Raw genomic sequence first — 25,633 nt, 5'->3', positions numbered from 1 at the left:
TGAATATTATTCATGTAAAGCACTTAGCACACAATGAAATGCATAGAAAGCACTCAAGAAATTATAGCTGCTGGCACATTTTATTAGACATTGCAGATGAATTAACGCACGAAAGTTACTTTCAGTTCTTGGTTGTCTTTGGGGGGCTGCATATATGGGTTACATCTTATAGTCATAGCCTGCAGTCTCTGTTTATTTTGCTTACTTGACTGCTAAACATGACACATACAGAGGATCCTGTTAACCCTGTGTTTGAACTCTTATTACCCCTTCAGCCTCCTAGGTCTTGCACCAGTGGCTTAGTCAACAAGCTTGCTAAGGAAGGCGAACAGGGAAAGAAGACAGGCATGCAACATGCTGGTATTTATGTGGAACAACCCTTATTGCCCAGCTGTCCCCAGACAGCCTAGAACAGTTCTAACGCCTTTCAGACTTAGATAGCCTCTTTATTGATAAATCCTGTGGGACTGCTAGATTTAAGCAATTACTGTTGATCAAAAAGGTTAACCAGGGCTTCCCTGGTGGCGCAGTGGTTGAGAGTCCGCCTGCCGATGCAGGGGATACGGGTTCGTGCCCCGGTCCGGGAGGATCCCACATGCCGCGGAGCAGCTGGGCCCGTGAGCCATAGCCGCTGAGCCTGCGCGTCCGGAGCCTGTGCTCCGCAGCGGGAGAGGCCACAGCGGTAAGAGGCCCGCGTACCGCAAAAAAAAAAGAAAAAAGAAAAGAGGTTAACCAGTGTTTTTCAAAGTATAAATATACTTTTTTCACATAATTTTTATACATATACCCAGCTTAATTTACAAGAGGATTTGAGGCAGTTACCTAATTGCTATTATCATCATTTTATTGAAATGCAAAAAATCTAGACAAAAAGGGACCTGAAAAGTCTCCTCAGTCTCTTCTCTCCAAACACCTTGTGCCTTGGCTGTGGTCATCCAGCTGTCCTAGCGCAAGTGTGTGATTTCTCTGGTGGTAATCTGTGCCAGTATTTCACATCACATTTTTTAAGGAAATCAAAATATTTTCTGATTTTAAAAGATTTAGTATAATTGTTTTTTTCTTTTAGTTAACGTGTCCTCTCCTAAAATAAGTCTCAAATTGCTTGAAACTGAAAGCCAAGAACATGGAGGGAAATGGAAATAGCATGAAACAGCTAAATATGTCAGCTTTTATGGATTTATCCAAAAACTTAAAATTCAAAAATGTTATATGCGCTCACACATTGAGCACTCTAACTTAAGCTAGAGCACACTTCTGAAATCTGATAGGAATGATATTGTAAAGCTTAATTATATTTTTATGGCCCATGCCATCTGTGCGTTTGTTCTGCTTACAATAGTAATAGAGTATTCAAAAAAACAATACATTTAATTTGCAATGCAATCGTCTTATCGCAAATGCATCAAGGCAAATTATCTCTTATCATTTCAGATCCTGTTCTTGTATTGTGGATTTTTGTACCTGTTTGAAATTAGAAAAAGTTAGCTACTAAAAAACATATGTGGCTGATTCAAACAGAAGACACAAAGCTCATTTTTATTTCTTGAAACAAATTCTAATTTAGATGAAAGAAAACACTATAATTTTTTAATATACAATAGTACATGACAGAGATTACTTTCTAATGTCTAAAAATTAAGACTTTTGAAGTCATCTTTATAAATGTACCTATATTTAATTGTTTTGTTAGGAGCTTTAAATTGAGACAAACATAGTTTTAAAAACTATTGCTGTACAAACTTGAAACATGCAGGTGTAGGATCTTTTTATTTGACATTTTAATAATTTCTCCAAAAAATATTGCATAAGTTTAAATTTCTTGGCAAATATAGTCTAGCTATTATTATCTCTTAATAAGTGATAATGATGGTTATGTCTTATTTTTAAATTTTATTCTTTGGATGGAAAAAATAGGCCACCATTATCAAGATGTCTATTAATTTCTCTAGAGGCAAGAAATATGTATTAAATTAATCTTTGTGTTATTTAAACATCACAAATGTTTGACATTCTGCATGTTAAATTTTCAGAATGATGTATTTTTATATATAACACCACATGATAACTTCACATATGAAATATAACTCATATATGTACATATATGAAATAAATCTTACAATTCATATTACTTGGAATACTGTGTAATATCCTTGATATTCAACTGAAGATATCAACTAGTCAAAGGCTTCTTTTTACCAGGTATAATCTACTGAAAGTTCACTTTTTTTTTTTTTGCTGTACACGGGCCTCTCACTGCTGTGGCCTCTCCCATTGCGGAGCACAGGCTCTGGACACGCAGGCTCAGCGGCCATGGCTCACGGGCCCAGCCACTCTGCGGCCTGTGGGATCCTCCCAGACCGGGGCACGAACCCATGTCCCCTGCATCGGCAGGCGGACCCTCAAGCACTGCGCCACCAGGGAAGCCCGAAAGTTCACTTTTGTATTCAACAAATATTGAATCATCTTTGTGTGTCATAAGCATGGAAAATTTAATGCACGCCCATATCAATACTTCCTTCTATCTGTTCTATAACAATGTATTATTTTATAATGTCTTCTATGATTCACATATATTCATATATTTTCATGGTAGGATTCATTGATTCTGCTTTAATAATTGATGCTCTCTTTTTTCTTTATATTATACAAATAACATGTAACTAATTCTGTATTAGTTTCCTATTGCTGCTGTACCAAATTAGCACAAATTTAATGGCTTAAAATAATCCAAATGTATTATGTTATGGTCTAGAGATCTGTATAAAATCAGTCTCACTGGACTAAAATGAAGGTATCAGCAAGGCTAGCTCCTTCAGAAGGCTCTAGTGGAGAATCCATTTCTTGCCTTTTCCAGTTATAGAGGCTGCCAGCATTTCTTAGCTTATGGCCACGTCACTCAAGCCTCTGAGTGAGAGCTTCATCACATCGTTTTCTCTCTGACTTTGACCCTCCTGCCTTTCTCTAATAAGTATTCTTATGATGATACTAGGCCTGGGACAATCTCCCTATCTCAGGATCCTTTATTCTAACAATTGTGAATGGGATCCTTTTTTTGTTTCATTACACTTTTGTATTGATGCTTAAATATTGATCTTGTATTCAGTTACTTTTTTGATATGTTTCTGATGTTTATATTTTTCTGATATTTATACATGTGTTTCTTTTTATTGTCTAATTGCATTTTCCAGGACTTGCACTATAAACATATTAGTGAAATTGGGCATCAGTCTTTGTTCCTGATCTTAAAGTGCATTATTGTATTGTCTTACCATTAAAAAAAGAAATTTGTTTTAGATATTTGGGAGGTATATTTTCAGTTAAAAGATGCTTCCTTCTGTTTTCTAGCTTAAGAATTTTTGAGTATTTCTTCTGCTATTAATTTTTCTCCTGTCTTTTAGCATAATAAGTTACCATTTTTGTATGCAAATTGTTTCCTCCCTACCATTCTCTTTCTTCTCTTCTTTAATGCCTATTACACAGATGTTGAATTTTCTGGCTGAAATGTCCATGTCTTTTAACTCTTCTCTATTCGATTTGTTTTTTGTTTTTTTGGGTTTTTTTGCCCTGGATTTATATCCACAAAGAACCCCATTAATCTTATCTTCTAGCTCAGTAATCCCTTCATCAATTGTATTCATTTTGTTAGTCAATTGAACTTTTTTGGTTTTGACAGTCACATTCTAATTTTCCATGTCTTCTAATTGATTCTTTTCCTAACAGCCCGTCTTATAACATTTTGAGGATATTAATTCTACTGTAAAGTCATCTTCCATGTGCTTTATAAACTATTTCATTAGCTATAAATTCTGTTTGTTGAGTATCCATAGTTACTTGTATGATTAAATGTTTAGTGATTCTTGATTAGGCTTTTGTCTTTGTTTTTGAGATGAATGTGGATCATGTGTGGATCTATTTCTTTTTACTGTAGCCTATCTTATTCTTCCTCTGGGGTCAGAGGGGATGACAGGATTTGTTCCCAGGTGGAGAATGCTAGTTATTTTCTTCTGGGAGTGGGTTTCTTTGTGCCTTGGGAAATTCAGTAGCTATCTGGGGTCATTGTCTTAGTTCTTGAATTTTATTTTTAAAGAATTTCTTAAAAAAACTAAATAAGGGCTTCCCTGGTGGCGCAGTGGTTGAGAGTCCTCCTGACAATGCAGGGGACATGGGTTGGTGCCCCAGTCCGGGAGGATCCCACATGCCACGGAGCGGCTGGGCCCATGAGCCATGGCCACTGAGCCTGCGCGTCCGGAGCCTGTGCTCCGCAATGGAAGAGGCCACAAGAGTGAGAGGCCTGCATACCGCAAAAACAAAACAAAACAAAAAAAACAAAAAAAAAAACTAAATAAAAAGAATTTGCATCAGTAATGTAGACTAGTAACTCCGTGATTTATTCCTGTGTTCTCTTTGTTTTTATTAATCTGTTTTCTGATTTCTCATTTGTCCACCTTAACAGTATCTTGACTATTTTCTATTCTGTTCCTTATGCTTAGTGTTATCCTCTGGGCAGTTTCTTTCTTTGTTCCTGATACACAACAAAGCCATTAAAGAGTTCTGTCTTATCTCAGATGTTTTTCATATAAGCCCATGACATGTAACTCTGATATTTAAATTTAGATCATTTAGATTTTAAAATTTTAGCGGCATGCAATTCAAGGCATAATTTTAAAAACCAGTTCTCAGTCACCTACAAGTGTATTATCCACATTTCAGGTTATCAGCACCAAAGATTTCAACTCTTTATTGACAATGTCGCATCATTTCCTTAACTTAGGACCCTATCTTTTATATATTACATGAGGTATCTAAAATAGTCAAACTCATAGAAGCAGAGAATAGAATGGTGGTTGTCAGGGACTGGGGAGAGGAGGAAATGGGGAATTGTTGCTCAATGGGTATTAAATTTCTGTTATGCAAGATGAGTGAGTTCTAGATATCTGCTGTACAGCATAGTACTTATAGTTAACAATACTGTATTGTACACTTTAAAACGCATTAAGAGACAGATCTCATGTTAAATGTTCTTACCACCCCCCCCAAACAAAAAATCACAACTGAAGTATACAAGGAAATTTTTGGACATGATGTATATGTTAAGTTCTTTGATTGTGGTGATGGTATTAAGGTGTATGCATATGTCCAAACTCATCAAGATGTATCCGTTAAATGTGTACAATTTCTTATATATCAATTATACCTCAATAAAGCTAAATAAATATGTAAATAAAATGCTTATTTACTATAATCTGTCCAGCTCTAGAAGAGAAAAAGTTATGTTAATCCCAGTAAGGTATAAACTGGTGGGACTTTTTGTTTGTTTTGGGGGTTTTTTGTTGTTGTTTTTCTTTGTTTTTATTGAAGTATAGTTGATTTACAATGTTGTGTTAGTTTCAGGTGTACAGCAAAAGTGGCACTTTTTTAAGTTCTGATTTCAACTAGCACCTGAATTGAATTCTCTAAGAAGCCCTAAGAGAGGGTAATTGTGTTTCCCAGCAGTGGGAAAGAAGATTTAAGCAATAAAGTTACAGAATCCAGCTAACTTCTAACTTCTTCCTAAGAAAATCACAATAAAAATAATGCTAGAGCACATTCTGAATCAATTATACTTTTTTCTTTAAGCTGCTCTTTTGGATCATTCATACCTAAGGTCTTCACTGTTAGTATAACCATTTGAATAAGAATGCAAGGAAAGTTGTTACTAGCATTTCCAATTTTGTTTGAAATTAAAATGCGATTTATTTCCCCATTTTCCTTTTGCATACGAAATTAAAATGTAGACTTTTCTTTGGCAGCACATCCTTTTTGTCTTTAAAACATTGAAACATAATTCCAACTCTGTGAAAGAGGGTCCTTGATTAATTAACTTTATTAGATTTCCTACTATTTAATAATTCTATGATCTATATGTCCTATCATTGAATATTTTCAGTATGTGAGTCAAAATCATTTGAGTGATAGAATATAAGCTCAAAATGGGCAATTGCTGATGTGGGGTTCACCCAAAACCTAGTATCCTGAGTAGGAAAACATCATGCATACAACAACTTGGTGCCAGTTGGGAATAAAATTATGGAAAGCCATGTTAGAACCAGATTAGAAGTAATCCAGGATTTTCGATCCAAGGGTCTCTGTCTCCAAGAAAAGTCTTTGGAGGCCGATTAAGTTTATGCTGAGAATGGGGAAGCTGTCTCCAGGGAGGTGTAATGCCTACTGCAAGAACCAAGTAAGTGTTAAGTATTAAGTGCCTGGTATGTGCAAGTGACTGATACTGAAACTCATTAAATATGCTCCTTGTCTCCAAGAAGGGGTTTATCATGGTAATTAATATACCGCATGTTGGTGTTTGCAGACATGGATTTTAGTCCCAGCTCTGCCACTTACTAATTGTCCAACTTTAAGCAAGTATCTTAGTTTAATTCTGAGTCCCTTTTTCCTCATCTTGAGTAAAGGGGGTAATAAAAAAAACAAAACAAAAAAACAATACCTACTTTGTTCTAAGTATTAAATGATAAAGTACATGTGAATTTTCCATTACAATAACTGGCACATCTTAAATATTCAATTTATGTTACCTACAACATGTCATTGCTTCTAACAATCTAGTTTGGGGAAGCAAGATTTACACCCAGGCTAAGTCAAATGCCGATTCAAGATAATAACAGATTAAATTATTTGTTATTATCAATATACCAGGAATGCTATAGGAAATAAGCCTTCTCTGATCACACTGTATAAATAATATACATTGTGCACATTCTCTCAGCAAGCTGTTGCCTTCCTTGTACTTACCACAATCTTTAGTCTTTGTTACTAGCTTGAAGTTTTGTTACTTTATCTGTCTTCCCCACTTCAGTGTAAGCTCTTTTAGTGCAGGGGTCACCTTTCTTATTTATTCCTTGCATCCCCAGCACCCTGATACAAAGTAGGTATTCAATAAATATCTGTTGAATATATGGATTAGAGCGGGGAAATTATTGTTGATTGACCAGAACTATGAGAGCAACGATGCGGAGATGATGTTTGAAGTGGATCTTGAAAAATGAGCAGGATTTGGATGGCCAGCCAGAAAGAGACAAAAATGCATTTTGGGTTGGGGCTGAAAGACAGAGGATAAGTTAATAGGCATGAAATAAATAACTAAAACACAGTGAGTAGACACAGTGATTCAGAATGGGGGCATTTAGTTTTAAGAAAAAAGAGGTCATTAAATAAACTTTTCACACCTCTTCATTTTACAGATAAGAGAAGTAAAACCCAGATAGTGATAGAATCAGGATTAGAGTTCATGTCTTTTCTATACCATGTAACTAACAGAGCTTGCCATGTAATAATAATGATTAGAACCCATGACTTTAGGCTGTCAGCATCATGAAGGAGGCATTAGATGAGGAGGTAACTATAAGCAAGAAGCTATTTCGGAAGCAATTGTGATAATCCAAGCCCGAAGTTATAGGGAAGCAAAAGACAGAGCAAGAGGAGACATGTTTTATTATGTTCTTTTAGACTGGATATGAATATTTATGGTTACAGTAATCATGGGGCCAAGAAGAAAACTGGTGATGGTAGACGTAACACACTGATATACTCTAACTCAAAGGATATTATATTAAACTTGGAACCATATGTAAATATAAAGAGCAAAATGTACTTTTATCTGTAGATATTCTTTTCAAAAAGACAAACAGGTTTCATAAACCTAGGGATAATCAAAAACTTATCTGGTATACTTTGGAAAATGAAGACACTGTGTGTGCTATGTGGTGTTAGGTGCCCTCAAAACAAATCATACACAGAAGAGCCACAGACAAATAAACCTTTCAAAAGTGGGCTGACGGTTTCTGACAGCAATATAAAGCCATCTTTCAGAGCCAGTAATTCAGTCAGACCCATCTGAATCATTTCCTCCATAAATTGTCTTTAGTGGGAATGTAAGAAAAAGCACTAGTGAACTAATAATTATCTCCTCTTTGTCAACAGGGTAGCCCAGATTAGGAAAATGCCACCTTAAAATTAATTCCATCTCTTTTTTAATATACCTGAAATTATTCTGTTCTTTCATTTCTTAAAATATAGCACATTCGTGTATGATCTGTTTTTCTTCTGTACGTATGGACCCATATGTACCTCGGAATTATTTTAGACTCCCTCTGTAAGTCTTTAAATCAAATATTTTGACCAAATTAACCACATTAGTCATTTAGTTAATAGACTGGTAGATACAGCTCTAGTCTATTTATTATTTTCCTCCACTTTAATAAGAAAAAATTATATAATGAATTAAATCATAAAGCTGCAAATTAAAAACTGGCCCATACTACAACTTCATATTAATAATGCAGCTGATGAAAATAAGTATCAATAACCTAAAGATGCCTACGGCTAGGGACGAAGGTGACATTTTACATTTTTATTAACACTTGTAATTTTCTCCAGCTTGATTTCTTTTAGGCCAAGCCCAATTTCTTCGAAACCATGGGTCAGTGAGCTCATGCTGATTCTCATATGAATGATGGGCTTGATTTTGCAAAGATATCACCAACTATCAATACCTAGGTCTTGCTACCATTATGAACAACCTAGAATAGAACAGTGTGAATTTGAATGCATTATTTCCTTTAATTTCACTAACTATGGCAATCCTGGACACCATCAGAATTGTGTATATTTGTGAAGCATTACATTTTTAAATGTTATTAATGTGGTAGTAACAAAACAGTATAAAACGACCAACTATTATTATACATATTTGTTATCTTTCTGTATTAAACTTCATAGGCAGAAAAAAAGAATACACTTTAAATGGTCTTAATAAGGTAAAGTTTTACATTTAGTAAATGATCTCTTATAACCTAATGTAAGTTTAAGAACAACAGGGTTTCACCAGAATATGATACATATCTGCTTTAGTAGCTTTTCTACATCTGCCCAAAGGAAAACAATATTATATTAATAAATCATAAGAGGCTTCTAATAGCTTGATAAATAAGTACACTTAAAATACAAGTTAGAAAAGGATTTGTTTAAATACTTTAAATAAGTCTTTGTCATACTATTCTAGTGATGTCTAATACAATTTTCATTTTTAAAAGATTTTGTTCGAAATTTAATCTTTGAAAATATTAATAACAGCTTACAGCAGGTAAACTATAAAATAACACTGGATGCTGTCTATTTAGTTTCTGGTTGAAAAAGCACAGCAGTACTTTAGTTCATTACCTTTGAAAAAAACAGTAACAAGATAATACAGCTGCCTCTGATTAAGATGTAAATTCTTTCTAATTAGAATGTAAATTCTTACATTTAAATGAAGACATCAATTGTCAGGATGCCATATGATATCTTATTCCACCTTGCCTGAATGAAGCCCTCACTGCTCATCTATGGCACTAAAATAGTTTTGCAATCCCTTTGTTCTCTGATTCTTGTAATATTCTCTCTTCATGTTCCCTTTTCACATTGCTTTTGTTTGTTTTCCCCCTTGCATCTGATATTGTTGTGCCTTGGGATTTTGCAGAAATTTGGAATGAAAATTGAGTTCAGTCAGTGCCAGTATTTGCTTGTGCCTCAATTACTTCTGCTGAATTTTCTTCAATGCAAATCAGGCAGGTTGCATAAAGTGGTGCATGTATTTGAAATAATTAATTTTCCGTAAAATGATGGATCAAGTCCAATCAACCTTCATGAAATCTAAATAATAGAATAGAGAATTAGAAATTAATTAACATGTTGTGTTGTTAATACTTTACAGTATAAACTACCAATAGTAAGTTTTACTATTGATTCTAACTTTTTCTTTATTAAATGTTGATGAAAACCTTCTGTCTCAATCATTTCTTGCCAGAAATATGCTAACAAGGAATCCTGTATCAATAACACTGAAGCAGAGCTTTCAAAGATTCCATCAACAATTAACCAGTGAATTGAATTATTCGTGCTTCTCTTTACTGAGCAACAGTGAAAGTTTTATCTTGAATAATGTACACTAATTTACTGTTATATTAGATGAGGCCATGAGCCTTTGAGCATAGCATCATATCTTTTACATCATGTTTCTTCAACCAAAAGAGGGAGAACTTTAAAGGCAAAACCAACTCAACCAGCTTTACAGTGCTAGGAAAGGAGAAATGTAGAAATTGAAAGAATGCTTTACAGATTAGAAGGGTGCCTCCCTTGTTTTTTTTAACTTTTTATAATAGAAAATTTCAAACATATACAAAAGTAGAAACTAATATAATGCACCCTTATGTGCCCATCAACCATCATCAGTCATCAAGGAACCAACAGGGAAACAAAACATACAAACTTGAAATACTAATGAATAACATGCAAATGAGAGAGAATAATGTGCCTTAGAAGCTAAAATGCACGTGGAGAATATGAGTGCTATGGACACTTAGAGAAGGAGATTAGTTTGTGCTGAATGGGCAAAGAAGAGAACATTCCAGGCAGAGTGGAGGTGGCATAAGAAAAGACTTAGAAATGAGCACAGTCTGTGATAGTGTACAAGAGATAGGCATGCTTTGATCAGAAGTTTCGTGTTTGTATGTAAAAGTAGTTAAGTTTGGTAAGATGGAAGGATTTGAGAGCTAGACAATGCAGTTTCCTACTTATTAGCCAAAGAAGTATTTTAGGTTTTGGAATGACAGCTTCGAAAATACCTTCTCCTTGTCCAAACAAAAATTATTCCTGTTGTAATTTAAATTCTTTCCTTATTCTTTGCTCATGATGTTCACAAATAGGATGACGTTTCTGGTGACTAAAGAATGAACTGCAAAGAAAAAATTTTCTTGTCTCTAAAGTAGCTAATTAAAAACAAATGTTAGTAATAAACCTGTAATTATTTGACTATGTTGCATTTTACTTGACTTCTCTACCCAGTATAATCAAGAGAAATATCACTGTTGTTATTCAGTCACTTGAAAGTTGTTTAAAATCACAATATAATTGTTTTCGCACAATTCCAAATTTGTGGTATTTTTAACATACACTATTGCTTTACCATAGTTGTTGTAAAAAAATTACCACACATTTAGTGGCTTAAACAATACAGATTTTTTTTTTTTTTTACAGTTCTGGAAGACAGAAATCCAAAATGCGTCTTACAGAGCTAAAATCAAGGGATCAGGAGGGCTGAGTTCCTTCTGGAGGCTCTAGAGGAGAATCCATCTCCTTGCCTTTTCCAGCTTCTAGTGGCCACCTGCATTCCTTGGCTCATGACCCCATTTCTCCATCTTCAAAACCAGCAACACTGGACTGAGTCCTTCTTATACTGCCATCTCTCTTCTACTTCTCTCTTTCACTTTTGAGGGTGCTTGTGATTACATTGGGCTCACTGGGAGAAACCTGAGTAATCTCCCTATTTTAAGGTCAACTGATTAGTAACCTTAATTCCCCTTTGTCACATAAAGTTACATATTACAGATTCCAGGGATTAGGATATAGACTTTATTCTGTCTACCATACATTTCTTTCATATTTGCTCATCAGTAGATAGACCATAGAGTTTGATAGACCATAGAGACAGGACCATTTCATTGGCTCAGAAAAGAATTCTTTCTATGATTTAAAATAAACTAACACTTATCATTTTAGCTGACTTTGAGAAAAAGAAAAAATCTCAACAATTTCACAACCAAATATAAGCACTTTTACAAAATTGTATAGTAAAATCAGTCATTGTAGACATGGCCCAAAAATTATGTTTCAAAGAAGTGAGTAAGAAGGTGGCATTTTTTGAGTACTTGCTATGTGGAATTATAATAAATATTTTAGAGATATTATTGCCTTTTAATCTTTTTTTTTTTTTTTTTTTGGCCACATCACACGGCATGTGGGATCTTAGTCCCCCAACCAGGGATCTAACCCACACCCCCTGCATTGGAAGCACACAGTCTTAACCACTGGACTGCCAGGGAAGTCCTATTGCCTTTTAATCTTTAAACACCCCTATAATTAACTGTATTTTCCTTTTAATGATAAGGAAGCTGAAGCTGGAAGACTTTAGCTAACTTCCTAGATGACGCACAGAGAGACCCCACAGCCTTTGTACTACACCATGCTGAATTCTATAAAGCATCAGTTGTATCCATCAATCAAAAAACACTTTTTCAATATTGATTAGGATCAAGGCACTCAAAGTATTATGGAATCAACAAGCAAGTAGGAACTATAATCTCTGCCTTCAAAGAATTTGCAATCTAGTTGTAGAAATAAGGCAAAAACACATGGGAAAGTAGTATAGCAGAGTGTTTTAAGCATGCATTTGGACAGCCTTGGTTTAGAATCCTTGCTCTTTTACTGCTTAATCTTTTACTACATGGGAGACTTGGTTTCCTTTCCTGCCTCATAGGGTTGTTACACAGATGAACTATACATGAAATTACTTAGCCCAGGATCTGGCACATAACAAGCACTCAGTAAATGATAGCTGCTATTATTGTAATAAAATTCTAACAGTGCAAGGGCTGAGTTAATGATTACTGAGTCAGGTGATATAGGAGTTCAGCAGAAGAAAAGCTAATTGTCAAATGAGTGATTTCATGTTAAACTCGCAGGTATATATACAAGGATTTCTTGTATTTATGAATATCATGAGTGGCAGTACAGTGTAGTGGTTGAGTGCCCTAGCTCTGGAAAAGAATGCCAAGTTTCAAATTTCATCTCTACTAATTTGTCTGTGCCTCAGTTTCCTCATTTGTAAAATGGAGATGAATACAGTACCTACATCATAGAGCTAATAAGAGGATTAAATGAATATGCAAAATGCTTAGAAGAGTATCTGGCATATAATAAGTGCCACATAAGTGTTATTATTAGTATAAGGACACACCTTGTATAGCCCATCCTCAGTGATCCATTGTAGTTGACAGTGATGGTGAAGAATACATGTGGTCTCACTTTCCCACAGCCATATAGGTGATTTGCACAGCTGGACAGCATCACCAGTAGAATGACATTGTACAAGGACACATCATGTGCCTGCAATGTACCTAGCAATATGTTCTGAGTATTACAAAATAACAAACACTCTCTATTTCTATAAACTTCCTTGCCTAGATGAGGAGACAAACTGATGGTAGATGAAATAGAGACTGAATGCTAAAATGAGGGTAAACTGACTCCACCTGCAGTAGGAAGTCAGAGAAAAGAGCAATCATTACAGATCCTATCACCTTACTAGAGAAAGTAGGACTTGAACTAGGCCTGGAATAATGGTTGGGATTTTAATTGACTGGTGAGAAGATAATGGATAATTCTGAATATAAGACTGGAGTCTCATGCATATTTGTACTAACCTTTCCCCCCAGCTTTTAAATAAATAGCTGCAAAGAAAGGAAAAAGTGAATGAGGAGGCCAGGAATGCCATAAACCCATGAAACCATAAATAAATGCTTGTCCTATTGAAGGGATTTAAAAATAAGGGATCTGTGGATAAAATTTAGGGGTTCCAGGAACTTGGGTGGAAGAGAAATTTACATATTTATTTTCACTTACCTCTCACTGTAATTTAGTATTTTCTTAATTATGAATATAGGCAGCAAACCACAGTAGCATTGGCAATAACCAAGGCTTCATTAATAGAAATCACAGATTTTTGCATATGAGTTTACATATAAGTTTATAACTATGCAGATATCTCAAAATATCATTTATACTCCTTTCCTTTCCTAGATATTAGTCCCACTGCTCTTCTTGTTATTTAAGAGTTAAATTTTTAAAGCAGATATTGCTAGATCAAAGATGTTTATTATTTGATAACATTTAAATGCAATTTGTTTCCTTTATAATCTAATGTATTTTATTTTTTACATTTAAAATCATTATTCTGAAAAGGAGTTCACTGGCTTTACCACATTGCCAAAGGAATCCATGGCACTGAGATAGTGCTTCTATTTATGGACCTGAAAATACATTAGTTTTCTTGATAACCATATCCATAGTTGACTCATTGAGCTTGCAATCAACCAAAATCCCTTTTTTGCGTGTTAGTTTAGGCTATATTTATTTCCTAATATGGGCAACTAGCGTTACTACCCAGCCAGTGGCTGGGACTACTTGACAAATATCATGAAATTCTTAGAGCAACATTTTATAAAAATTTCTGCATACCTAAATATAGAACTTGATATTAACTACCTGAGGTGATATCTTATAAGGTATTTCCTTATGCAGATATATCTGCCAAACAAAATTTATATAGTTCTTTGTTTCTAGTTTTATTGAGATATAATTGACATATAACATTGTATTAGTTTAAGGTATGCAATATAATGATTTGATAGATATGTTTATTGCAAAACGATTACCACAATAAGTTTAGTTAATATCCTTCACCTCACAGTTACAGTTTTTTTTCTTTTGATGTGAACTTTAAGATCTACTCTCTTAGCAACTTTCAAATATACAATACAGTATTGTTAATGCTAGTCACTATGCTGTCCGTTACATCCCAGAACTTATCTATCTTATAACTGGAAGTTTGTACCTTTGGCCACATTCACCCATTTCCCCTCACCCCTTGCCTCTGACAATCACCAATCTGTTCTCTGTTTCTATAAGTTCAGTTATTTTAGATTCCACATATAAGTGAGATCATACAGTATTTGTCTTTATCTGACTCATTTCACTTAGCATAATGCCATCAAGGTCTATTGATGTCACAAATGGCAAAATTTTCTTCTTTTTATGGCTGTATAATATTCCTTTATGTATATATGCCACATGTTCTTCATTCATTCACCCATCAGTGGACATTTAGGTTGTTTCCATGTCTTGGCTATTGTTTAAAAAAACAAAAAATGCTGCAGTGAACATGGGGGTAAAGATATCTCTTCAAGATAATAACTTCATTTCCTTCCAATATATATCCAGAAATGGAATTGCTGGATCATGTGGTACCTCAATATTTTATTTTTTGAGGGAACTCCATACTGTTTTCCATAGTGACTACATGAATTTATATTCCCACCAACAGTGTACAAGAGTCCCCTTTTCTCCACATCCTTGCCAATCTCTTATCTTTTTGATGACAGCCATTCTAATAGGTGTGATGTAGTATCTCATTGTGGTTTTGATTTGCATTTCCCTGATGGTCAGTGATGTTGAGCACATTTTCATGTACCTGTTGGCCATTTGTATGTCTTGTTTGGAGAAGTGTCTATTCAGTTCCTCTGCCCATTTTTCAACAGAATATTGGTTTTTTGCTATTGAGTTGTATGAGTTCTTTCTAATTTTTTTGAATATTAACCCTTTGTCAGATATATGATTTGCAAATATTTTCTTCCATTCTGTAGGTTGCCTTTTCATTTTTTTGATGGTTTCCTTTTCTGTGCAGAAGTTTTTGGTTTACTCTAGTCCCACTTGTTTATTCTTGCATTAATTGCCTTTGCTTTTTGGTGTCAAATCCAAAAAACCATTGTCAAGACCAATGTCAAGGAGCTTACCCCCTATGTTTTCTTTTAGGAGTTTTATAGTTTCAGGTCTTAATTTCAAGTCTTTAATCCATTTTGTTGATTTTGGGTATGGCATAAGATAAGGGACCAGTTGCATATTTTGCATGTGACTGTCCAGTTTTCCCAGGACCTCTTATTGAAGAGACTGTCTTTTCCCCATTGCACATTCTTGGCTCCTTTATCAAAAATTATTGACCATAAGTGTATGGGTTTATTTCTGGACTTTCTGTTCTGTTCCATTGATCTTTGTGTCTGTTTTTATGCCAATACCATAATGTTTTGATTACTATAGCTTTGCAATATAGTTTGAAATCAGGAAATGTGATGCATCCAGCTTTGTGGTTCTTTCTCAAGATTGCTTTGACTATTTAGGGTCTTTTGTGGTTTAATACAAATTTAGGATTGTTTGCTCTGTTTCTGTGAAGTATGCTATTGGAATTTTGGTAGGGATTGCACTGAATCTGTAGATTGCTTTGGGTAGGATGGACATTTTAACAATATTAAGTTTTCCAATCCATGAACATAGAGAGTATCTTTCCATTTCTTTGTATCTTCTTCAGTTTCTTTCTTCAATGTTTATAGTTTTCAGTGTATAGATCTTTCACCTCCTTGATTAAATTTATCCCTAGGTATTTATTCTTTTTGATGCAATTGTAAATAGGATTTTTTTTATTTCTCTTTCTGATAACTCATTGTTGGTGTATAAAAATGCAACTGATTCTATATATTGTTTTTGTATCCAGCAATTTTACTGAATTCATTTATAGAACATTCTAACAGTTTTTTGGTAAAGTCTTGAGGATTCTCTATATATAATATCATGTCATCTGAAAATAGAGACAGTTTTACTTCTTCCTTTTTGATTTGGGTGCCTTTTATTCCTTTTTCTTGCCCAACTGCTCTGGCTAAGACTTCCAGTACTATATTGAGTAAAAGTGACAAGAGTAGACATCCTTGTCTTGTTCCAATCTTAGAGGAAACACTTTTCACTTTTCACCATTGAGTATGATGTCATATATGCCCTTTATTTTGTTGAAGTATGCTCCCTCTATACCTATTTTGTTGAGAATTCTTTTTATCATGAATGGATGTTGAATTTTATCACATGCTTTTTCTGTATCTATTGAAATGATCATATGATTTTTATCCTTCATCTTGTTAGTGTGGTGTATCACATTGATTAATTTGTGGATATTGAATCATCCTTGCATCCCTGAAATAAATCCCACTTGATCCTGGGATTGTATGATCCTTTTAATGTATTTAGTATCTGCAGATATCCTGCCAAACAAAAATTATATATTCTTTTTTAAAACAGTGGTACTTTTTGGTTTGTTTTGTAGTGTAGGAGATAGAGAAGGGCTGTTCTGGTTATTATTGCTGTGTAACAAACCACCCCGAAACTTAGTGATGTAAAAAAATAATTTTATTACATCCAAGGTTTCTGTGTGTCAGGAATTTGAACAGGACACAGCAGTTATGCTCCATATATGCATTGTGCCATGATGTCTAGGTTCTTTCTCAGCTGGAAAAATTTGATAACTAAAGGTAGGAATCAACTAGGAGCATTTTCACTCACATGTCTAATGGTACATGCTGGCCGTCAGCTGGCACTACAGTTGAGGCTGTCCTTTGGAGCACCTGTCTGTAGTCTTTCCATGTGACCTAGGCTTCCTCATGACTTGGTAGCCTCTTCTTACCTGATGGTTGAACTGATTAGATGGCACCTCAGAACTCCAAAAGCAAATGTCCTAGAAAACAAGGTAGAAGCTGCCTGGCCTTTATGACCCATCATAAAGGATTACATCTGCCATACTCTATTGAGAAACAGTCACAAGGCCACCCATATTCAGGGAGAGAAGAATTAAACCTGCCTCTTGATCACACTGATACAAGATCACATTGTACAAGAGCATGTGGAATGGGTAATGTTGTGAAGTTATCTTTGGAAAATATAATCTGCACCTGTAAGCGGGTGCAAAACTGTGGTAGTTTAAAGTATTTGAACACATGGTCTGCAGTGACACAGTTTTTGTGGAATGATTATAGATGAAATGTCATTTGTCTAAATAACTCAGATTTGAAGTTGAGTTTTATAATTGCTATCTATTATTCTAGTAACAAAATTTCTCAATTTATTAGGGTTTCAGGAGGTGTCTGTCTCTTTTCCAAATTTGAAATTTTTGTTTTTCCAAAAAGCGTAGCTATCTGTGTTTATCAGCAGAAGGTCTGAAAGCCACAAGTGTTATCTGACACATATAATAATGACAGAGGTAAAAAATGTTCCATATTTTCTCCACTAAAAGTTTTGATGTATAAAGGAACCATAAGGGTGCATTGTACAGTGTGTGGATTATATCACAATATATCTTTTTAAGAAAAGGAACCATATGTAAATATTGAATTCTAGCTAATGATATACATGCCAGAGTGATTAGAGGTAAAGTGTACTGGTGTCTGCAATTTACTTCAAAATTCACCAAATATAAGATGGATTGGTAGGTAGATAGATGTTTAGAAAGGTGATAAAGCAAGTGTATAAAAAGGTTAATTGTACAATATAGGTGGTGTGTATATGAGTGTTCTCTTAAAAAAATTCTTTCAACTTTTCTATACGTTTGAATTTTTAACAATAAAATACTGGGAAAAATCAGGAGACACCACTACACAATCACTAGGATGACCTTAAAAAGTTTGGGTTTTTTGTCTTTTTCAGGTATTCTCTTCATTAAAAGTTCTGACATAGTTTTGATGAAATGGGCTAAGTTATATTAACTACTACATGACCATTTTTATTCAAGTAATTGGATAATTACTTGGTAATAGAGAAAGCAGAAGGGAAGCGTTAGACAGAAAACCCCAGCACAGTTCTGTGACTGCAAAGTCAGAAACCTTCAAGACAAATAATTATAATTAACACAATTTGCCCCTGGAAAAACTAAAACTCTAAACTTAATGTATAAACAGAGTATAGTCTCCATTTCAAATGCTGTTTGCCCTGCTAAAGTCGTACACCTCTTTTTTGTCTCCAGGCAATTACATTTGATTTTTTTCATTCTCTTCTACCTCAGCAATATGTTCCCTGTTTACATTATTCATGGAATCATGAAGGGTCAGTCTTGTCTGTCCAATCCCAAAACAGTTTGGCACTTTTTCAAATTGTTTTGCTTGAGTTGTACTGAAGTGGTAACCCGCTGACGCAGGCATACAGTCCAGCTACTCTTATGCTCTAGTCAGGCCAAAATATATATATATAAAATGAATGAAAGTGGCTTTCAGTTGCTAAGCAAAGGAATAGTTGGTAGGGAACAATAAAACTTTATAATTTTTTAAGTCCTTTGGTAAAATGTGGACTCACTGAGACATTTATACCTTAACTGAGAATAGTACTAATTAATCAATTGAGGTCATTGAGAACAACCGAAGACTTAAAATGCCCTTCTTAAGTGTCCACCAGTGACTGGTACCAACCATGACATGCTGTGCAAAACCCTTGCACTTAAGAAACATAAGCAACATAGCTAGGAAGAAAAGTTAGAGAGAACAACAGGATATGAGCAGATTCACACTGCAAGATAAAGCAAAAGGAAGGTAAGTGCCAAGGACCAGATGGAATGAAGTCATGTTCCCCCTGGCTCTCTTGCCCAGCCTGAGAAGCCAGGCCAGGGGAGTTTGTGATCACGGTACAGAAATGGGGACTATTGCTCAGTACTAAGCTGCCCCATCTGTCAGAATTACTATTGTATATGCTGCTTAGTCCCAATTTTTTATTTAGTCATAGATTCTTATCTGAAGCTTGGTGGCTTTGGGAGCTGACTCATATTTTGTTCTGCTTAAGACTTTCACTTCCAAGTACACAGTCAGGCTTTGTTTGCCCAGTTTTGTTGTTTACGTGGTTGAATGCTATCTCCAGAAAGATGTACTCTGGAGCTAGTATGAAGTCAATGACTTGCCTTCAGCATTCATAAGGAAGTTCTGAAGTTTCTGTTTCAAGACTTTGACATGTCAGCATGTGCAACTCTAGTCTGATGCCAAATGCCTTACACCAACAGGCTTCTTTCGATCTTGGTGTGCAAGATTTTCCTTGTGGCTATTAACCTGTTGCCATTAAGAGAAACAGAAAATTATAAGATTATGGTCTGTAACATAGGTTGTAGGCACAAATATAATTAGAACTGTAACACAACACTGCTTTTGGTTTGTTAGGATTTTTAAGTATGTTGGGGTTTTTTTTCTTTTTTTTAATCTGTTTTCTAAAACTGTGCATTCAACTCCTGATTTTCCATTCAATCCAAGATGATGCTTCCTGACTGCTCAGCTGGAATCTGGATTTGCCTTCTTTCATTTGGTACACTTTTGAACCAGTGGCAAGTCTTCTTGTGGGGAATATTTGGGGTAGCAAATTCTAATTTGGCAGCACCCTAAGGACATTAATCAATCAGAAAATATAAATGAGCAAATCATTTCTCAGATGAAATGGTTCGATTGAGAATACTATTGAAATAAAAACATCCAAATGTTGACCAAACTTAAAACGCATGTACAATTCATAAGATCCAGGGTACTATTGATTTTGTTTTTAGATGCGTTTATTAGGCTTGATCTTTAAGCCTTTATAATTTAAGTAATTGGCAGTAACTTATCAACTGTTTTAATGCTAATGAGTTCACTTTTACTACTTGCCCCCTGACTGATGGCATAGCCCTCTCCATTGCCTTCCTCACTTTTATTATATACCCACCTCAGCCTGACACACAGCCCCACTGCCAGCAGCTTCCATAATATGTTGTTGTGGAAAATATTGATTCAAATTTTGGGTGAAAAATTATAATTTAAGTGTAATTTATATCGTTATCATGATATAAACATATATAGTACTCAAATATTTAAATAACTGAAATATTTCTCAGATAAAAAGCACACTTATCCAGGTTGGCCATTGGTAATAAGAGAAGACCTCCCACAGGAAACTTTTTAAAGTGTTATTTATTTTTGTTGCTGTTTGTTTTCAGTGCTCATTCTTTTGTCCAAAGCGCTAATGATTAAGACTTGAGAATTCAGGAAAGAGACAGTACTTGATTTCTGCCAAATGGATTAAAGAGAATGGTAATCTTGAAAATATTAAGCTAGTATGAGTTCTTGAGTGATTCATTTAAAAATTCATGTATGATGTTTACTGTTACCATTGTCTGTATTCAGATGGTTTAATCGCCCGCCATCTGTGACTTCTCAGTGATAATGCCTAGTAAAAGAGCCTATTTTAAAAGCCTTCTATGGAAGAAAGTAAGCCTTGCAGACAGGACAGGCTACACAATTTGTGAAGCCCAAGGAAATTGGAAATGTGGAGCCCCTTGTTCAAAAAAACCGGAAAAAGTACCATTAAAGGTACTAAAATATGAAACTTTTTTTTCTTTCTTCTGTGGTCTGTCTCTCAGCTTGTAGTGGTGTTTGCATTTGCTAGGTTGGGTCATGTTCCTTCAGGCATGTGGATACTCTCTGAGCACAGATTCTCATGGGCCCCTTGTGGTCTCACCCCATGGCTCAGGCATAAGCTGCCCATCAGATATCAGGTTTTCCCTCCTCCAGCCACTTGAGATGCTGTGCCTTGGCCAGAGGTGGGGAAGTGAGCCAGGCATCTCCCCTTCCTATAGCCCCATGGCCCCAACCCACACAGGATGGGAATTGCAGCCTCCACCCTGGAACATGACAGCTACCTGGATCAGAGGTGGACAAGAAGCTTGCCCTTGCCCGGTGCCCACAAAATGCTCTGAAGCACTGCCAGCCCTGGGCAGGACAGCTAACTCCATGCCCCCACCTCATAACCAGTGGGTCCCATGGTCATGGACCTTCTCCCACATCTCTTTTCCTATAAAGTAATTTCTTTCATTAGATCCAATTTTGTGTAGGATTCCATTATCAATAATTAAGCATCCCATATATCATTGAAGTGAAACCTGTAGGCAGGAAATGTAAACCCATATTGGAACAGCTCTCTGATACTTTATTTAAAATTTTTAATTGTTATTATAGGTTTTCTAGTTGATTTCAATGAGACAGCTGATGCACTATAAGATAATTTATCAGAATTGGAAGTGTAAGTACTTGTTTCTCTTTGAATTCTGTGTGTCTAGCCCAGTGTCTGATATTGTGCCCCACCTCAAGATGCCATGGGATACATGCCATCCCTGACCCTTTCCACATCCATACCCGGGGCACCCTGCCTTCACAGAAGCAGAGAGCAACAGTATTCACTGGGAGAGCAGAAAGCTGGAGACTGGGAGGAGGAGACTGCAGTGTAGCCATCCCTCTGTGCATGCTCCATTGTCCCACCAGACTTGACTTACAGAACACAGATTCAAATATAGAAATATTGGGCTTCCCTGGTGGCACAGTGGTTGAGAGTCCGCCTGCCGATGCAGGGGACACGGGTTCGTGCCCCGGTCCGGGAGGATCCCACATGCCGTGGAGCGGCTGGTCCCGTGAGCAATGGCCACTGAGCCTGCGCGCCCGGAGCCTGTGCTTCAAAACGGGAGAGGCCACAACAGTGAGGGGCCCACTTACCGCAAAAAAAAAAAAAAATATATATATATATATATATATATATATATATATAGAAATATTAAAAATTTCAAGGCGGCAGTTACAGAGCATTAAACCCCAAGCTCTGAGCCCTTCTGTGTGACATCTATGAAGCTGCCTGCAGACTAAACCAAATCTACCCATAAAATAGTAAGATAATGGCTAACATCTGTTATGCCAGGCACTGTTCTAAGCACTTTACAGGTATTAATTCATTAATCCTCAGAAAAATTTATGAAGTATGTGCCATTGTTATCTTCATTTTATAGATGAAGTAACTGGTATTCAAGGTCACTCTGTAATAAAGGGTACACTGAAGATTCAAACCCAGGGAGTCTGGCTGGGTTTGTCCAGCAGCGATCCTTGTTGGACAACTGAAAGAGTGAATAACAGACATTCACTCAAAAAGCAAATCACACTTGTAAGCACTGTGCAATGTTGGTGGCTTTGTCTTAAGCAAATTTCTAGAAGATAAAATCCTGATTGATTGCAGGTACCTTGGGTATTCTCTAACAGGCTGTTGCCTTGGTCTAGTTAGAGCATCAAAAGCAACTATCAAATAAACAGGCTTCTCTCGGGGATTTGTGGATACTCCTAGAATTGTGATGTTTTAAAACCTTCTGTAGATGTCTACTCCAGTCCCCACCCAAGTTGCCCTGCCCAAGGTTATGCAGCTAATTAATGACAGAGCTGGGCCTCAAACCTCTTTGTCTCAGAGAAAGAAGTGGAAAGAAAGTTGCTGCACACCTCTGCTGGGCAACATTCTTGGTAAATACTTAGACTCTTCCTTGAGAAGGCTGCACTGGGAAGAAGAGTGTGTGAGGCAGGAAGAAAGGGGGCTGTCTACCAATATCTACCCCAATGTTGACTTTATTTTCTTTTTGTCGCCCTTGTTAAAGGTGATGCCATGTTTCTTTGTGTAAAAATACTAGTGTTGACTGCAGCCATTTCATCTTAATCATAATTGCTATTATAAAGCCACTATTTTGATTGAAATTGCTATTATAAAATCTTGACATTATAATGGAGAAATTGCTGGGTCAATGTGTCTAACCCATCCCTCCAAAATAAGAGAATTCAAAGACAACATGCAGTGTGATTCCTTGATGCATGTGCCTTCAAGTTGCCAGCAAGATAGATCCTAATAACTCTCATTAACTTTATTTGCGGGATTTTCAAGGGACCAGGCCAGAGACCATGACGGTTGCTTCCTCTACTTCCTCTACTGACTTTCTTTTCCTCCAGAACGTAGTATGTCACCATAGAAAAACATGGGATAAGAGCCAAGGCTAACCTGTTTATTTAACCAGTTTATTGAGGAATGTCAACTCAGGAGGTATACATATTAAACAATTTTATTTGCTCTCATGGTAGCTTTCAACTGGCTTTGTCAAATCTTTTCCTGTCCCTTAGGTATATCTTTGTCATATTCACCAACTTTGGGGCCACTTGTTTATTAAAATTTAGCCTCTAATGCAGTTTAAAATCTCATCTGCCCTCTACCCAGTGCAGGCTTGAACGGGGATCCTCACTGTTTGAAAGGTGGAGAGGGATTGGAGAACTGTGTCTGGTTCTGAAGATTCTGGGTCTCCCTGCTCTTTGCAGGGCCTGGCTTCTCCAGCGTGTTGGACCAGGGAGAATGGAGTGGTAACAGGGCACATGTTTCTTTACATAGCTGCCCACTTGTAGAGTCCTCTGTCCATTATGACTACTTCTCTGACTACATCTGAGGCCAGCATCCAAATCCTGGCCCTCTCAAAGCCTGGATAGATGAGAGTTTCAGAGAGCCCTGTAGGGTGTCCACACCGTGTTGTTTTCTGAGGTCAGAGCATAGCAGTCGTGCCACCTCCTTCCGTGCCCACAGTGGTATGCCTCGCCAGCCTCTTGCTGATGGTCTCCCGTTGCCAGGCAGGTCATCACCTCGGGTAGAGCACCAGCAAGCTGACTCAAGTGCAACTCCACCTTGTCCCACAGGAGTTTCCTGCGAATGCAGGCTGCTCCACCACTGCCCCTCTCTCTGCCCTGCCCTTCCTCTCTAGCTCTCTCTGCCTTGCTCAGATGGGCACAGGACGGATTAGCACATTCTCTGCTCACAGATCACCAATGGAGAATGAAATGCTGATGTTTTCATCTCACAGGTACAGCTAGTCCTTGAGTTAGTCTCTCGGAAACCCCGCCAGCACCTTCGAAACTAGCTTCATAGAATAGAATCTCCTTTCATCACAAGCACTGTACTTCCCACAGAGACCAGCGGCCCCATCAGTCTTGCCCACCTTTCCCCAAATTTTTATATGGAGGTTGGGGTGATAGCTGTGGTACATTCTGCCACCTTTTAGGTTTGAGAGGTATCCGGGCCCAATTGCTGAAGACTCTCTTTAGGTCTCACTTAGTCCCTATTGTTGTCAAGGATGGGTCCATCCTGTCAAGCAACAATAAACGTACCACTCACCATGCTGTTATATTTATATGCTGGTAGAAGGAATAATTTTTAATGCAGAGCAAAGCCTTTGAGAAGTCCTTGGCACACAGTAAAAATTAATGTTCATTCCCTAGCCCTTTCAGAAAAAGGCTGAGAAGATTTAACAAAGGAGGATGGGGCATCAAGTAGACTTTGACAAAGTGGATAGGATGGAGAAAAGATATTTCAGCCAGAAGGAGCACATGAACAGAGGATGGGATATGGAAAACTGGAGAGCAGATTGGGGAAAGTGAGTAAACTTTTTGTTAGTGGAAAAGCAGGATATAATATCAGAAAAGCAAACTGGGAACATCAGATCAGGGTGTTATTGAGGACAGAATTAGGGAACCTAAACCCGGGTACAGTAGAAAGGCTTTTCAGAAAAGAGAAAATAGCAAATGTGGGGAAGTTGACTCTTAGGCAACATGCAGAAGGGGGTAGAAGAAAGGAGACCAGGGAACTAGTATTATAACAATTTAAAGAAGAAGAAATAAGGAAGGTGGGGTGCAGGAGAGCTGATGGAAAGGGAGAATCTAAGGAATATTGGGATCATCTGTGATTTCTGAGGGCTAGTCTTATAGGGCAGGATATGCCAGCATGTCCCAAATGCATGCTTCATAACACTAATGCCGTCAGATGCACCAAGTCAACAAAGGATTCTCTGATCCGATGAGCTGAGGAAACTCAGGATAATATAACCCCCACTTAGAAATTCGTAGTTAAAGTAACACAGCAATCCTAAAGAAACACACACACACAAACACACGTAACTTTGTTTAACCTTGCATTTCCCAAAATTATTTGATCATAGAACCCCCTGGTTTGTGACTCCTATCATACAGAAACAGTGTTCCAAAAAAGACACTTTGAGAATCACTGCACCATGTTATATGTTATGAATAGATTGACATACAAATCTGTATGTTAATATTGTAAATTTCTTTAGCAAACAATAAAAAGCAAAAGCATAATTTATGATAAATTCTGTTCCTGAGTAGAATCGTTCCTCTTGGACTCTCTAAGCTTGAGCTATACCTTTTGAGACTTGACCTTGTCTCATATTCAAAATAAAGTATCTTTTTGTAGAATAAGACCAAGAATGAGTGGCTCCAATTTTATAATAATTTCTGGGATTGACTTTTGTGGC

The 25,633-nt window shown here is 36.5% G+C and overlaps 1 protein-coding gene across 2 annotated transcripts in view; it reads left to right on the top strand.

Annotated features, from left to right (window-relative positions):
- Positions 1-25,633, top strand: part of ELP4 (elongator acetyltransferase complex subunit 4) — a 239,823-nt gene that overhangs the window by 164,234 nt on the left and 49,956 nt on the right. Inside the window, exon 10 of one of the 2 annotated variants that reach the window (XM_082627311.1) lies at positions 11,068-12,069. The exons of the other annotated variant lie outside the window; for it this stretch is intronic. Within the exon in view, the coding sequence (XP_082483437.1) occupies positions 11,068-11,151 (84 nt within the window). The 3' untranslated portion in view covers positions 11,152-12,069. Of the gene's footprint in view, positions 1-11,067; positions 12,070-25,633 lie in introns of those variants that run through there. 2 annotated transcript variants of the gene reach the window in all.

The sequence above is a fragment of the Mesoplodon mirus genome (assembly GCF_964341445.2).
Source record: "Mesoplodon mirus genome assembly, chromosome: 7".
Taxonomy (NCBI): Eukaryota; Metazoa; Chordata; class Mammalia; order Artiodactyla; family Ziphiidae; genus Mesoplodon; species Mesoplodon mirus.
Note: the sequence above shows the minus strand (reverse complement) of the source record. Positions and strands in the feature narration are given on the sequence as shown.